At 38.1% G+C, this 16897-nt stretch overlaps 1 protein-coding gene across 1 annotated transcript in view; it reads right to left on the bottom strand.

The window, feature by feature from the left end:
- Positions 1 to 16897, bottom strand: part of DNAH14 (dynein axonemal heavy chain 14) — a 325270-nt gene that overhangs the window by 233699 nt on the left and 74674 nt on the right. Inside the window, exons 13-16 of the mRNA XM_044916203.1 lie at positions 15390 to 15519; positions 9741 to 10020; positions 9238 to 9283; positions 9053 to 9150 (exon numbers count right to left, since the gene is read on the bottom strand). Of these exons, the coding sequence (XP_044772138.1) occupies positions 9053 to 9150; positions 9238 to 9283; positions 9741 to 10020; positions 15390 to 15519 (554 nt within the window). The remainder of the gene's footprint in view (positions 1 to 9052; positions 9151 to 9237; positions 9284 to 9740; positions 10021 to 15389; positions 15520 to 16897) is intronic.

Raw genomic sequence — 16897 nt, forward strand, 5'->3', positions numbered from 1 at the left:
CATTCTGGAAAAGGCAGACCGGTTGCCAGGGACAAGAGGGTGTAGAGGAGGGTTTGACTGTCAAGGGGCAGCACAGGGAAGCTGGGGATGTGTGGAGCTCAGATGGTGCACAGGGAACTGTCGAGCCCACACACTGCAAGCCACACACAGGGAATCTTACCACAGGCAAAGTTGTGAGGGACCAACCAGGACACAGGGAGAACCTAAGATGGAATACCGACTGGGACAAAGTAACCTAGCTACATTACAAATAAACTCTATAACCTCACTGAAGAGGGTAGACAACAAGTAAGTTGATCCAAGGAACTTTGGAAAACTTTTGACTGAAAACGAGAAGGACACAGGGGAAAAGAACCGCACACAAACAGTATGTGTTGGCTGACACATTTCTTCTCAAGGAGGTACACAGCAGCGATGCTGACGTGACCTTCTGTGTGTGACACAGATCTGCCCCAGCTCCTTTCACTGTGGGCCTCACAGCAGCGCCACCCCCACAAGGAACAGGCATGCCCCAGGGCTGAGGCGGAGAACCACAAGAGGAGCCTGGGGTGTCCCGTGGCCCCAGCAGCTACAGCGGTCACAACAAAGGGTGAGGGTAAGGTGAAAGGGCACAGGACCCATTTGGAAAGAACTGTCTGCAAAAGCAAAGCCAGACACTTTGAACAACAAAATAAGTAACAATAATACTGTTATACTCCCCAGATGAAAACAAGTATCAGTGAACCTAGGACATTCCAGGGGGAGAAAAGAAGTTACAGAATTACAACAGAATGGTACTGGTTCATGAGTTACAGACAGATCAACTATATATAGTCCATAAACAAATATATTAAAATATAATAAATGATAAAAGTGGCATTTCAAACCAGTGAGGGTGAGGAATGGATTACTCAGTGACTGGTACTGGGACAGACAGATCATCAGTCATCTGGGAAAAAATTACAAGTCTACATATGCCAAATAAATGTTAGAGCAATCAAATATTTAAGCATAAAAATGAAATCATAATAGAATTAGAAGACAAGTAGGAGAATGTTTTTATGATGTGGTCACTGGGCAAGCCTGTGTAACTAGGGCACCACATCCTGGAACCTCTTCTAAAAGGCTCTGCACATGTTATACTATAAAAATAATGTTCTCCATGGCAAAAATATCACCATAAAATCAAGCCAAACAACCTACTTATTTTTCTTAAACTCATATTGAACATTAAGGATTCACTTTCTTAATCCAAAAGAACCACAAATCAGTAAGAGGAAGACTTTAGACCCATGAGTTTCAATCTCAGGCAATTACTCTGTGAGAATGTCCCATGGAAGCCACAAGCTGTGCACAGATGTCAATGGCATGACCGCATGCAGTAACAAGCATGTTTAACTTTGCACTCATGGTTCAACATATTATTGCACAGTAAAGGAATGTTACACAGCCATCTAAGTGACAATTATAAGAGCATACGTAGGAATGTGAAAAATGTCTACAATATAATGCTAAGGGATAATAAAATATTTTAAATATAATTTCACTAATGTATGCCAATGAAAATAAAAATGCAAAATGCAAATAGCTGTTATATGAGGGTAGCTGAAATGATGGGGTGATCAAGATGTTTTCTTTTTTCTCAGGTAAATATACACACACACACACACACACATACATGTATACCTTACATACATACATGAATATGTACACAGATCAGTGAATCCATATTTATATAAATAAATAACTGAATAAAGAAATGGATCCACTAATTAATTAGTGGCAAGATCCACAAATAAATGCTAAAACTAGTGGGCAAAATTTTCAGAAGAAACAAAGATATCTGACCATCTCAAGACATCCCTTCCCAAATTTATTAATAACAAGAGGAAATATAAACATTTAAAGAGTTGACAAAGGTCCTGCTATTTTAAGATCTTTATAAGACTTAGATCATGGAGAAGGCATAAATTCATTGGTCGGGCTAGTAATAGCCATGTAATTTCAGATTGTATACACATAGCTAGAAAAGAATTAATAAAAATCTGTTTAAGATGGAAACAGAGGGGGCAGAGCAAGATGGCTGAGGAGTAGGAGACCTGGATTTCTTCTGGTCCCAGGAATTCAGCTAGATAGGGATCAAACCATTCTGAACACCTACAAACTCAACAGGAGATTGAAGAAAAGAATAGCAACAACTCTCTGAACAGAAAAGCGACCACTTTCTGGAAGGTAGGACGTGCGGAGAAGTGAATCCGAGGCGATATTCAGGAGGATAGACGGCAGGGGAGGGGCCTCCTTCAGCTGGCTACTGGCAAGTGATAGAGCTGCAGAGCACAAAATCGGAACTTTTAGAAGTCTGCTCCGCTGAGGGACGTCGCTCTGGTGGCTAAGTTGGGGGTGGAACCCTCGCGGGACAGTGTGGTTTCAGGACCCTCGGGGTCACAGAAAGACCGGGGGGTGCCTGAGTGTGGCAGAGCTCCCAGGTATCAGAGCAGGGAAGCCGGCTGCAGAGACGGAGCCGAGGCGCGGGGTCTCAGCTCAGGGTTGCCATAAACCGTGATCCGCGGCACAGTCAGGCCACTGCTCCTCCAGCAGGGACCCAAAAAGCAGCAGATCCGGGGAGACTTACCTTCCTCCCCTGGGACGAGCGGTGCGGGAGCGCACCGCAGGGATGTGCTGGGATTCGAGACTCCACACCAAGTCGGGTGCCAGAGATAGAAACACTCAGTCACAGGCCGGGGGAGCACGGAGTGCGGCTGGAGACCGGGGAGACAGGAGTGATTGACTGCTTTTCTCTGGGGGCTCACTGAGGAGCAGGGCCCCAAGTTCTTGGCTCCTCCCGGGCGGAGATTGGGAGGCCGCCATTTTCACTCTTGTCCTCCAAAGCTGTGCAGAAAGCTTGCAGGGAATAAAAGCTCCCGAGAGCAAACCAGAGCAGATGACTTAGCCCAGACCTGGCAAGGGTGGGGCAATCCCGCCTCCGGCAAAGACATTTGGGAACCACGGCAACAGGCCCCTCCCCCAGAAGATCAGCAAGAACAGCCAGCCAAGACCAAGTTTACCAATCAATGAGAATGGCAGAACTCCAGCGCTCGGGGAATACTGCACATAGAATCCATGGCTTTTTTACCATGATTCTTTAGTGTTTCAAAGTTAATTTTTTTTTAACTTTTTTTTTTGAATTTTTCTTTTTCCCTTTTTCAACTAACAGCTTATCAACCCTTTTTTAAAAAAATTTTTATTTTTCATTTTTAGAGTCATATTCTATCCCTTCATAGTAGTTACCTGTATTTTTGGCATATATGTATAAGTTGTTCTCTCTTCAAAATTATGAGATAGTTTCTTCTAACAGATCAAAATATACCCTAAATCTCTAGTGTATGATTTTTTTCTACTCCCCTGCCTGATCACATTCTCTCCCTTTTTTTTTTCTTTTTTTTAAATCCTCTTCTATCTTTTTTCAAACAACTTATCAATTCCTTTTATAAAATTTTTTATAATTTTCATCTTTACAGTCATATTCCATTCCTTCATTATATCAACCCTTATTTTTGTACATATATAAGTTTTTCTTTCTTTAAAATTTTGGGAGGCACTTTCTTCTAACAGACCAAAATACACCCAAAATCTAGTGTGTGGCACTGATCTATGTACCAGCCTGATCATAATTGATCATGTTCTGTCTTTTTTGTTTTGTTCTGTTTTTGTTTGTTTTTATCTTTATCTTTATCTTTTTCTTTTTCTTTTTTCTCTCTTTCCCTTTCTTTTCCCCCTGCTTCAGGTCTTTTCTGATTTGTTTAGAGTATATTTTCTGAGGACGTTGTTACCCTGTTAGCATTTTGTTCTCTCATTCATCTATTCTCCCCTGGACAAAATGACAAGACGGAAAAAATCACCTCAACAAAAAGAACAAGAGGTAGTACCGACTGCCAGGGACCTACTCAATACGGACATTAGTAAGATGTCGGATCTAGAGTTCAGAATCATCACTTTAAAGATACTAGCTGGGCTTGAAAAAAGCATGGAAGTTATTAGAGAAACCCTTTCTGGGGAAATAAAAGAACTAAAATCTAACAAGTTGAAATCAAAAAGGCTATTAATGAGGTGCAATCAAACATGGGGGTGCTAACTGCTAGGTTAAATGAGGCAGAAGAGAGAATCAGTGATATAGAAGACCAAATGATGGAAAATAAAGAAGCTAAGAAAGAGAGAGATAAACAACTACTGGATCACGAGGGCAGAATTCGAGAGATAAGCGATACCATAATATGAAACAACATTAGGATAATTGGGATCCCAGAAGAAGAAGAAAGAGAGAGAGGGGCAGAAGGTGTATTGGAGCAAATTATAGCAGAGAACTTCCCTAATTTCGGGAAGGAAACAGGCATCAAAATCCAGAAGGCACAGAGACCCCCCTCAAAGTCAATAAAAATAGGTCAACACCCCGATATCTAATAGTAAAACTTACGAGTCTCAGAGACAAAGAGAAAATCCTGAAAGCAGCTCGGGGATAAGAGGTCTTTAACCTACAACGGTAGAAACATTAGATTGGCAACAAACCTATCCACAGAGACCTGGCAGTCCAGAAAGGACTGGCAGGATATCTTCAGAGCACTAAACGAGAAAGATATGCAGCCAAGAATACTATATCCAGCTAGGCTGTCATTGAAAATAGAAGGAGAGATAAAAAGCTTCCAGGACAAACAAAAACTAAAGGAATTTGCAAACACGAAACCAGCCCTACAAGAAATCTTGAAAGGGGTCCTCTAAGCAAAGAGAGAGCCTAAAAGCAACATAGACCAGAAAGGAACACAGACAATATACAGTAACAGTCACCTTACAGGCAATACAATGGCACTAAATTCATATCTTTCAATAGTTACCCTGAATGTAAATGGGCTAAATGTCCCAATCAAAAGACACAGGCTATCAGATTGGATTAAAAAACAAGACCCATCGATATGCTGTCTGCAAGAGACTCATTTTAGACCCAAAGACACACCCAGATTGAAAGTGAGGGGATGGAAAACCATTTACCATGCTAACGGACACCAAAAGAAAGCTGGGGTGGCAATCCTTATGTCAGACAAATTAGATTTTAAACCAAAGACTGTAATAAGAGATGAGGAAGGACACTATATCTTACTTAAAGGGTCTATCCAACAAGAAGATCTAACAATTTTACATATCTATACCCCTAACATGGGAGCAGCCAGTTATATAAGCCAATTAATAACAAAAGCAAAGAAACACATTGACAACAATACAATAATAGTGGGGGACTTTAACACCCCCCTCACTGAAATGGACAGATCATCTAAGCAAAAGATCAACAAGGAAACAAAGACTTTAAATGACACACTGGACCAAATGGACTTCACAGACATATTCAGAACATTTCATCCCAAAGCAGCAGAATACACATTCTTCTCTAGTGCCCATGGAACATTCTCCAGAATCGATCACATCCTAGGTCACAAATCAGGTCTCAACTGGTACCAAAAGATTGGGATCATTCCCTGCATATTTTCAGACCACAATGCTTTGAAACTAGAACTCAATCACAAGAGGAAAGTCGGAAAGAACTCAAATACATGGAGGCTAAAGAGCATCCTACTAAAGAATGAATGGGTCAACCAGGAAATTAAAGAAGAATTTAAAAAATTCATGGAAACCAATGAAAATGAAAACACAACTATTCAAAATCTTTGGGATGCAGCAAAGGCAGTCCTAAGAGGAAAGTATATAGCAATACAAGCCTTCCTCAAGAACCAAGAAAGGTCTCAAGTACACAACCTAACCCTACACCTAAAGGAGCTGGAGAAAGAACAGCAAATAAAGCCTAAACCCAGCAGGAGAAGAGAAATAATAAAGATCAGAGCAGAAATCAATGAAATAGAAACCAAAAGAACAGTAGAACAGATCAACGAAACTAGGAGCTGGTTCTTTGAAAGAATTAACAAGATTGATAAACCCCTGGCCAGACCTGTCAAAAAGAAAAGAGAAATGACCCAAATCAACAAAATCATGAATGAAAGAGGAGAGATCACAACCAACACCTGAGCAACTCTATGCCAGCAAATTAGATAACCTGGAAGAAATGGATGCATTCCTAGAGATGTATCAACTACCAAAACTGAACCAGGATGAAATAGAAAACCTGAACAGACCTATAACCACTAAGGAAATTGAAGCAGTCATCAAAAATCTCCCAACAAAAGCCCAGGGCCAGATGGCTTCCCAGGGGAATGCTACCAAACATTTAAAGAAGAATTAATATCTATTCTTCTGAAACTGTTCCAAAAAATAGAAATGGAAGGAAAACTTCCAAACTCATTTTATGAGGCCACCATTACCTTGATCCCAAAACCAGACAAAGACCCCATCAAAAAGGAGAATTACAAACCAATATCCCTGATGAACATGGATGCAAAAATTCTCACCAAAATACTAGCCAATAGGATCCAACAGTACATTAAAAGGATTATTCACCACGACCAAGTGGGATTTATTCCTGGGCTGCAAGGTTGGTTCAATATCCACAAATCAATTGTGATACAATATATTAACAAAAGAAAGAACAAGAATCATATGATCCTCTCAATAGATGCAGAAAAAGCATTTGACAAAGTACAGCATCCTTTCTTGATCAAAACTCTTCAGAGTATAGGGAAAGAGGGTACATACCTCAATATCATAAAAGCCATCTATGAAAAACCCACAGCGAATATCATTCTCAATGTGGAGAAACTGAGAAATTTCCCCCCAAGGTCAGGAACGCGGCAGGGATGTCCACTATCACCACTGCTATTCAACATAGTATTAGAAGTCCTAGCCACAGCAATCAGACAATAAAAAGAAATCAAAGGCATCCAAATCAGCAAAGAAGAAATCAAACTGTCACTCTTTGCAGATGATATGATACTTTATGTAGAAAACCCAAAAGACTCCACCCCAAAACTGCTAGAACTCATATAGGAATTCAGTCAAGTGGCAGGATATAAAATCAATGCACAGAAATCAGTGGCATTCCTATACATCAACAACAAGACAGAAGAAAGAGAAATTAAGGAGTCGATCCCATTTACAATTGCACCCAAAACCATAAGATACCTAGCAATAAATCTAACCAAAGAGGCAAAGAATCTGTACTCAGAAAACTACAAAATACTCATGAAAGAAATTGAAGAAGACACAAAGAAATGGAAAAACGTTTCATGCTCATGGATTGGAAGAAAAAATATTGTGAAAATGTCTATGCTACCTAGAGCAATCTACACATTCAATGCAATCCCTATCAAAATACCATCCACTTTTTTCAAAGAAATGGAACAAATAATCCTAAAATTTGTATGGAACCAGAAAAGACCCCAAATAGCCACAGGAATGTTGAAAAAGCAAAGCAAAGCTGGTGGCATCACAATTCCGGAGTTCCAGCTCTATTACAAAGCTGTCATCGTCAAGTAGTGTGGTACTGGCACAAAAACAGACACGTAGATCAATGGAACAGAATAGAGAGCCCAGAAATGGACCCTCAACTCTATGGTCAACTAATCTTTGACAAAGCAGGAAAGAATGTCCAATGGAAAAAAGACAGTCTCTTCAACAAATGGTGTTGGGAAAATTGGACAGCCACATGCAGAAGAATGAAACTGGACCATTTCCTTACACCACACACAAAAATAGACTCCAAATGGTTGAAAGACCTAAATGTGAGACAAGAGTCCATCAAAATCCTAAAGGAGAACACAGGCAGCAACCTCTTCGACCTCAGCCGCAGCAACTTCTTCCTAGAAACATCGCCAAAGGCAAGGGAAGCAAGGGCAAAAATAAACTATTGGGACTTCATCAAGATAAAAAGTTTTTGCAAAGCAAAGGAAACAGTCAACAAAACCAAAAGACAACCGACAAAATGGGAGAAGATATTTGCAAATGACATATCAGATAAAGGGCTAGTATCCAAAATCTATAAAGAACTTATTAAACTCAATACCCAAAGAACAAATGATCCAATCAAGAAATGGGCAGAAGACATAAACAGACATTTTCCCAATGAAGACATCCAAATGGCCAACAGACACATGAAAAAGTGCTCAACATCACTTGGCATCAGGGAAATCCCAAATCAAAACCTCAGTGAGATACCACCTCACACCAGTCAGAATGGCTAAAATTAACAAGTCAGGAAACGACAGATGTTGGCAGGGATGCAGAGAAAGGGGAACCCTCCTACACTGTTGGTGGGAATGCAAGCTGGTGCAGCCACTCTGGAAAACAGTATGGAGGTTCCTCAAAAAGTGAGGAAAATAGAGCTACCATATGATCCAGCAATTGCACTACAGGCTATTTACCCCAAAGATACAAATGTAGGGATCTGAAGGGGTATGTGCACCTCGATGTTTATAGCAGCAATGTCCACAATAGCCAAACTGTGGAAAGAGCCAAGATGTCCATCGACAGATGAATGGATAAAGAAGATGTGGTATATATAGACAATGGAATATTATGCAGCCATCAAAAGGAATGAGATCTTGCCATTTGCAATGACGTGGATGGAACTGGAGGGTATTATGCTGAGCGAAATAAGTCAAACAGAGAAAGACATGTATCATATGACCTCACTGATATGAGGAATTCTTAATCTCAGGAAACAAACTAGGTGTTATGCACAAACAATGAATAATGGAACACTACATCTAAAACTAATGATGTAATGTATGGTGATTAACGTAACAATAAAAAAATTTAAAAAAAGATGGAAACAGAATCTTGTTATGCTATAAGATATGGCTTATTTAAGTCTCATAAAAATCTGCAGTATATCATTGAAAAATCCAAACCTTAGGCTATTTTCCTAATGCCCATCTTTTATGCACTTTGTGGCTGTATGTGTAATTCACACATCCTCAAATAATCCCAAGTTCACACTGATCCCAAAGACTGGGAATTTCTGATCTCCTGATACACTGTAGTATGTGCCACATCTCTGGGTATAAGCATCAAATGCCTACATCTAAGAAAATATTGCCAAAGGAGGCAATGTATCTAGCTAAACTTTTAAAATACTTACTTATACATTTTTCAATGTCAGTCACCATATTTTGAATTTTTATCGAAAACTCTAATCTGTTGGGAGCTAAGAAGAGATTTGTAGCAAATTCCGAAAATCTGAGAAAATAAAAGCTTATTTCAGAAAAATGCAGTAACTAACAGAAATTATAATTACTTGTAATTTTTAAAATGTTGACTACTTACTCATCATATATGTATTTATTCTCAAACTCAGTCATGATTTCTATGTCTGTAAGAATCCATTGAAAAAAAGAGAGAATAAAACACTGATTGGTATTTAAACCAGCTAAATGATCAATTGACATGTGTCAGTGGTTCCCAAACACCTAAGAATAAGCTGGAAAGGTCATCTAAAAGGTAGTGTTCCAGCAGGACACCTCACCCCCAGATCTTGATGGAGTCCGATAGCCTTAACTGTTAACAAGCATCCCAGGTGGTGTTCATCCTCACGGAGGGGGTCCCCAGGTCCCTTTAGTGAGAAATGGTGTGAGTACTGAGACCAAAATGAATGATGGTGTTATTACTTACACACACCACAAATGATCTAAGTTTATGCTTACTTTGAGCATTCTTAACATTTACAACCTAGTCACTGGTCATATATAAACTACTATAATTTTCTCTCATTTGTCTTTTCCAGCTGTTAGGACATTTTCCTTCTTTCTTAATAGTCTCCTTCATCTTACCTGAAAGAATTCCTTCAAAGTTGTAAGAGACTTTTTTTGGTTTCTTCATTATTTGCAGTTCTTCACTGGAGTGTTTCATGAGACACCCAACTTCATTTTTTGATTCCTCATCTTCTTCACACAACTCAGATTCTTTGGAGGACTTGTCAGACTCATGAGAGTTCTCTGTGGAAATTTCTGAAGACTCACTCTCTTCTTGAACGCTCAAGTGTAGAATTACTTCAAATACTGGTGCATATATTTTTCTCAAATCCTCATCCATTTTAATCCTATTCAAAATCTAATGAATAGACACGTTAGGATGACAGTTCTAACTGAAAGAACATTCCTTTAAATTAGAATGATACAGCTCTAACTTTTAAGTGACCAATAATAACTTCAGTATAACTAAATAACATTATGTTACCATGTAACCGACATTTGCATGTTAAAATAAGTTAATGTAAAACACAGGTACATTATAATGCAGTAGTCTCCCCCAGAAGACTGTAAATTAATGCCAGAGTGGCTACATAGTAATCATCTGAGAACTTATTAAAAATACAAATTCTTAGGCCCTATCCCCAGAGATTATGAGTTAAAAGGTCAGGGGCAGGGCCCAAGAATCTTTTTTTTTAAATTGAAGTATAATTAACATACAATGTTACATTTGTTTCAGGTCACAATATATTGATTGAGCAATTTTATACCAAGAATTTGAATCATTTAAAAGCTGAGCAGGAGACTTTACTGTGTACTCCACGTTAAGAATTACGAATCAGGAATATACTTCAAATCCATTTCTATAGGCGCTAGTTCCTCACTTTAACATACATATCCTAGTACGGGTATCCATCTCTAATGAGAAATAACCGGAGTATTTTACGTATAAATATCTTACTTATACAATGTGTTTGCCCTTAGGCTCTGTCTCGGCATGGGTTCTCCACTAATGAATGGATTCCTCAGAGCCCACATGCAATCCATTGTTCTGAGGCACCCAATGTTTCTCAGTGGTTAGCTATTTTGCCTGTTAGAACCTCGACCATTCATTTATAAATAAAGGCAGTTAACAGTATAAACAAACACCATTAACACCCTATTAAGCTGCTGGGGAAAGAGCCTGAGTAGATGCTGAGGGTGATATGCAATCCTTAAATGTTCCACACAAATAAATAGGAAGTTTCTGTGGGATGATTAAAAACTTCTGCAAAATGGATAGTGCTGATAGTGCACCCCATCATGAATGTCCTAGTGCCACTGAATTTTATTTGTAAAAATGGTTAAAATGGTAAATTGTACATTATGTACATTTTATCACAATAAAGAAGTTCACAGACAATTCCAAACAAATATATAATGTGTTGTGTAGCTTCTTCTGGAAAATAACCTCTAATTCTGATAATGACTGGACCTCAACCCCTACACACCTTCTAATATTATAGTACATACATATTTTGCATAGACTCATTCTTGAAATATGTATACTGGACTTACTACTTGATGCAGTATACTTGGATCTATATCAAATACTGAAGTATACTTGATACAGTATACTCATAGCATACCATAATTTGATATAGTTACAAATTGATGAGTACTTATCATGTCCTAGGCACTATAGTAAACAGGTTACCTTCACCTCATCTTCACAGTAACCCTGAGGAAGAAATTATTACTCTTATTATGCATAAAAAGAAAACTCAGACTCGGGAAGCTTATATTGTCAAAGGCTATATTGCTAGCATGTAGTTAAGGCTAAAGTTTGTTGTGGGTCTGTGACTCCAAAGCCCACAGTTAAGATATGAAGTGGGGCTTGAAAATCTTTTTGTAATAAATTTTTTGGGTGTCTTTTTTCATGCCAACAAGAATGGATCTCAGCAAATAGTCTGATTTCCTCAAGACTGTATATTACAAGATAGAAATAGCTACATCTAAATTCTACAGTATGCAATGGGAAGTGGGGACCTCCCCCACTTTAGCCCTGCTCTCTCTTGAAAGTCAAATCTAGATTTCCAAAATCCTAATAGAAATATTTTCACCTGGTTGCCCACAGGTACCTGACTCAACACATCCCAAATAAAATAATTATCTATCTTTTTTAAGATTATTTATTTATTTATTTGACAGAGAGAGGCAGCGAGAGAGGGAACACAAACAGGGGGAGTGGGAGAGGGAGAAGCAGGCTTCCCACCAAGCAGGGAGCCCGATGCGGGACTCGATCCCAGGACCTTGGGATCATGACCTGAGCTGAAGGCAGACGCTTAACCGACTGAGCCACTCAGGTGCCCTGTTATCTATCTTTTCTTGGACTAGATATTAGAATGTGCTCAGAAACTCAGTCCATACCAACATGAGTTTAGCAAAAATAGGAGAGAACCAAGGTCAGATACTAGAGGGCAGAGTATGAGCAAGATGCTACAATCAGGGCTGTGGGGCAAAAGTGGAACCAGGGACACACAGGATTTATGCCAGGATGACAACACTGTCTACATCAAATCTACTCATAAGCAAACTGGAAAATCAGAATCAGTATTGAATTTTAAAACATCAAAATTAAGAATTTCTATTACCAAAGATCTATACCTAAGATTAATAGACAAGGACAAAGTTAAGAGGTAATATTAACAAAGTCTAAAATTAACAAAGAATCAATATCTGGAATACACAAAAAGTCCTAAAAATCAGTAAGAAACCCAATAGAAAAAATGTTCAAAAGTATCAATATGCAATTCAAAGAAGAAAAGTGGGAATACTGTGTAACAATCAGAAACGATAAATTATGTACGTGTGTGTGTGTGTGTGTTTCTGTTACATACTGTCATAGATTGGGTTCCCTGGGAAGCCAATTTGAGACAGGCAGGATGTAAACACTAAGGAATGTGCCTGGGTCAACATGTGTGGAAGGGAGAGAAAGCAAGCAGGGTGGGTAGAGGGGAAGGCTGAGCTGTTATACAGGCCACACCACAGGCTTAGCCAAGCCATGGGGAGCTCAGGAGCAGGAATGGCCCTTCAGAGTTTTTTATACCCTTGTAACAATTGTTCATTGTATGTGCGCCTCCCCCCAAAAGGGGCATGACCTTGAACAAGGGGGCTGCACTTGAAGCCATCTCTGAAAAAGCAGACAGCTAAAGGCTATCTGCTGACAACACTTTCAGTCCCACACTGAGGGCATTTGGTGGCATATCACTGTGAGATCTGGACCCAGACCCACTGATATGTGACACGAGTCTTGACAACATAATGTTGAGTGAGAAAATGTACAGATGCAGCATAGCACTGCGACCCTATGCAAACTTTAACATGTATATTCCAGTAACCAATAATATATTTCAGAAAAAATTTACTGTGAACTATGGAGGGCAGATTCAAGAATGCACAAAAAATAATGCATGAAAATTTATATTTTCATGGCCTAACAAATGGTTATGGTCTGTATTTTATAAATAGTTTTGTAATTCAGTAAGAAAAAAAACTCCATCAGGAAAATAGGAGAGAACACCAAAAAGTCGTAAAAATGAGAAATACAAATGGCTAATGAGCATAAGAAAAATATCTAAGATTATGAGTAATATGCAAAAATTAAGACCAGTTAATCCCAGATTTCAGTTTTCAATAAGCAACAGCAAGTATAAAATAGTATACATTTAAAAGGCAGCCTTTAATAGAAATTGGTATAACCTTGTCTAAAGAGAAATTCTGCAATGTAAATGGAAGGCCATAAAAAAGGTCCATAGTGCTGATTTAATGTTAATCCTAAGGAAAAAATTAAAGCAGTGCATATATTTTTATCTAAAAATATTTCTATTCTGAAGTGTTCATAAAGAACTAGTAGAAGCAATTCCCTTAGAGTATGGGCTGGGACTATAAAGCACACAGGCTAAATCCACAAAACAAAACAAAACAACCCACAAGATTTTTATGAAAAAAATTATAAAAGACATAGAAAAACATTAAAGAAGACTTAAATGAATTTTACAATCATGTGAGAAGACCTAGTATCATAAAATATTAACTCTCCCCACCTTCTAGGCAATTTCAATCAAAATCCAAATAGGGTCTGATTCTAAAATGTATACGGAAATGCAAACAGCTGAGAATAGACAAGACACTCTTAGAAGAGAAGACTTATTTCAAAGCTATACCATTAATCTGGTGTGGGATCGGCACAGTAACAGGCGAGTAGATCAATGGGACAGAGTAACAGTTTGGAAAGAGAAGACACATGTATGGAGACATATGATAAATGATAAAGAAAGAGCTGCTGTGCAGATCGGCAGGGAAGGGATGTAAAGAAATTGTGCCTGAGCAACAGTCACTCATACAGAAATAAACGAAAATGAACCCTAACATACACTACGCACAGATTTAGAGATAAATGTGAAGGACAGACTCCAAAGCTTTCATAAGAAAACAGAGAAGAATATATTTATGACTCAGGATGGTAAATAATTACAAACACAAACACAAATATAAGGACTGATAAAATCAATTACACTGAAATTAAGAATTATAGATAATAGAGGTGCTTGGGTGGCTCAGTCAGTTGAGCGTCTGACTCTTGATTTCGGCTCAGGTCATGACCTCAGGGTCATGAGATTGAGCCCCATGTCAGGCTCCACACTCAGCGGGAGTCTGCTTTCCTCTCTCTCTCCCTCCTTCTCCCCCTGCCCCTACTCCTGCTCGCACTCTCTCTCTCTCAAATAAACAAATCTTAAAAAAAGAATTATTGATAATAATACATCATAAGGGAATAAAAGTAACAAGCCACCTCATAGGAAAAGATAACTGCAATATAGACATGAAGAATTCCTACAAAATAGTAAGAAAAATCCATCCAGGAGCTTAATGGGCAAAAATTTCCAGTAACATATATTTTAAAATATACCAGTAATAAGAGAAATACAAATTAAAATAAAAAATGTAGACATTTTATTTTCCCTTGTTACCAAAACTACCTATTTTTTAAAGGAAAAATGTGTAAAGTATACCTATTATACAGTGCTATCTCATAAAAATGCTGCTTTTGCCAACTAGGACAAGCATCTAGCACATAAAGTTTAATCCCAATAAAATATTAGGGGGGTGGGATACAATTCTTCATGGCAAGAAAAGATTTCCTAATTAAAGTTTTTCTAGGATTCTGTCAAGATTTCTCATATTTGTCTTGTGTCATTTTTGAGTTAGTAATAACGAAAAAAGTACTCTGAAGACCAGCAAAGATTTAGAGGTATACAGTAGTGGGGGCCGAAGCGGGTAGCTGCTACTTTAGATAGGGTGGTCTCTCCTGACCATTCCCATGTAAAGTAGCATACAGCATCACTCTGCATTACCTTATCCTCCTTTGCTTTTCTTCATGGCACTCATGGCTTCATTATCTGTCTCTCTTAGCAGAATATAAACTCCAAGAGGTCAGGGACGTGTTCTGCCCACTGCTGTATTCCAGTGCCTAGCTCAGTGACTGGTAAATAATAAGTACTCAATAACACGTGAACAAATGAACCAACTGATATAAGTGTAATTATAGCTTTCTACAGTGGGAAGGATGTCTGTGTGTGGGTGTGCGCGTGTGCAAGAGACTGTGAATAATCATAAATCATATTTTTAATTCCAAACTTATTCATTTTACATAAAAAAATCTATGCTTATATTTTTCAAAGACCATTTTACCTCATTAATATCTGCTTCCGTTTTTACTTCTGACTTTAAAACAGAAGTGGCATGTAAGTTTGAATTATCAACAAATTCTTCGTAATCATCTGTTATCTTTTCAGTGACAGAGAAAACATTCTTGTATATTCTAGATTAAGAAATAAGAAGGAAAAAAACATAGTCTTTCCAAACTTTTATATCTTATTAATAGCCAGAACACATGAATAATTAGACATTCCTCCAAAGGAGATATGTACAGGTGGTCAATCAGTACAAGAAAAGATGCTCAGCATCACTCATCATTAGGGAAATACAAATCTAGGCCACCGTGAGATATAACTTCACAACAATTAGGATGGCTCCTATTTTCTAAAAGTATCTCTCAGTAATCCTGTCACTGAGGATTAGCACCCTGGTGCTTGCTGGTGGGAATCAAACTAGAGCAGCTACCGTGGAAAATAGCTGGACACTCCTCAGAGAGGTATATGTGGGATGGCCATACGATATAGCAACTCCAACTCAGGGCATATCAACAAAAGAAACAGAAATGATAACAACATCATTCACAAGAGCAAAAGGTAAACACGACCCAAATGTCCATCAATAGAGGAATGAATAAATAGAACGTGGTGTATACATACTAGATTGTTATCTAGCCTTAAAAAGGAAAGAAATTCTCATATGTGTTACCACGTGAATGGACCTTGAAAACATTATACTGAGCAAAATAAGCCAGATACAAAGTTCAAATATGGTATGAATACTCCACCGAGTAAGTTACCTAGAATAGGTAAATTCAGAGAGACAGGAAGTACATTAGAGGTCACGAGGGCTTGGTGGAAGGACAGGGGCCATGCACAGGGAATGAATTGTTACTGTTCACCGCACACAGAGTCCCAGTTTAGGATGATGAAAATGTTCTGGAAATGGATATGGTGATGGTTGCACAACACTGTGAATGTGCTTAATGATACTGAATTGTGTTACTTGTATTTTACTACAATAAAAAAATCATATGTCTCATTTCAGCAAGATGGAAAAGTAAAAATATTCTATTACTTTTAATTGTTTGAAATAAAAAAATGAAGCATTTTTATGGAAAAGTGAAGATTTACAAATATATGCTAATATGGAGATAAAATTTAAATCCTAATTATTAGGAAGATGGAGATTTCATAAACACACTGAAAAGCATAAGAAACACTAAAACAAGGAGGTAGAGGGAGGCATTGGGAATTAAGAGCCATTCGACTGAATCAACAAAAATGAGAAAATTGAGAAAGTGAAAGAGAAAGATTAACAAAGTAAAATAAATAATAAGCATAAATAAAATGGAAGGAATAAAAGCAAACCATACCGTTTATTACTAAATGTGAACAGGTTCAATCTCCTACTAATCAAAAGACAGAAACTATCAGATTGAGTTAAAAAGCAGTATCAAATCATAGTGAGATAAAACAGACATCTCAATTTAAGGTGAAAAAATAAGGTAGAAAATAAACCTATGAGGAATTTCTGGCAGCAAG

Source organism: Neomonachus schauinslandi, chromosome 6 (assembly GCF_002201575.2).
Source record: "Neomonachus schauinslandi chromosome 6, ASM220157v2, whole genome shotgun sequence".
Classification (NCBI taxonomy): domain Eukaryota; kingdom Metazoa; phylum Chordata; class Mammalia; order Carnivora; family Phocidae; genus Neomonachus; species Neomonachus schauinslandi.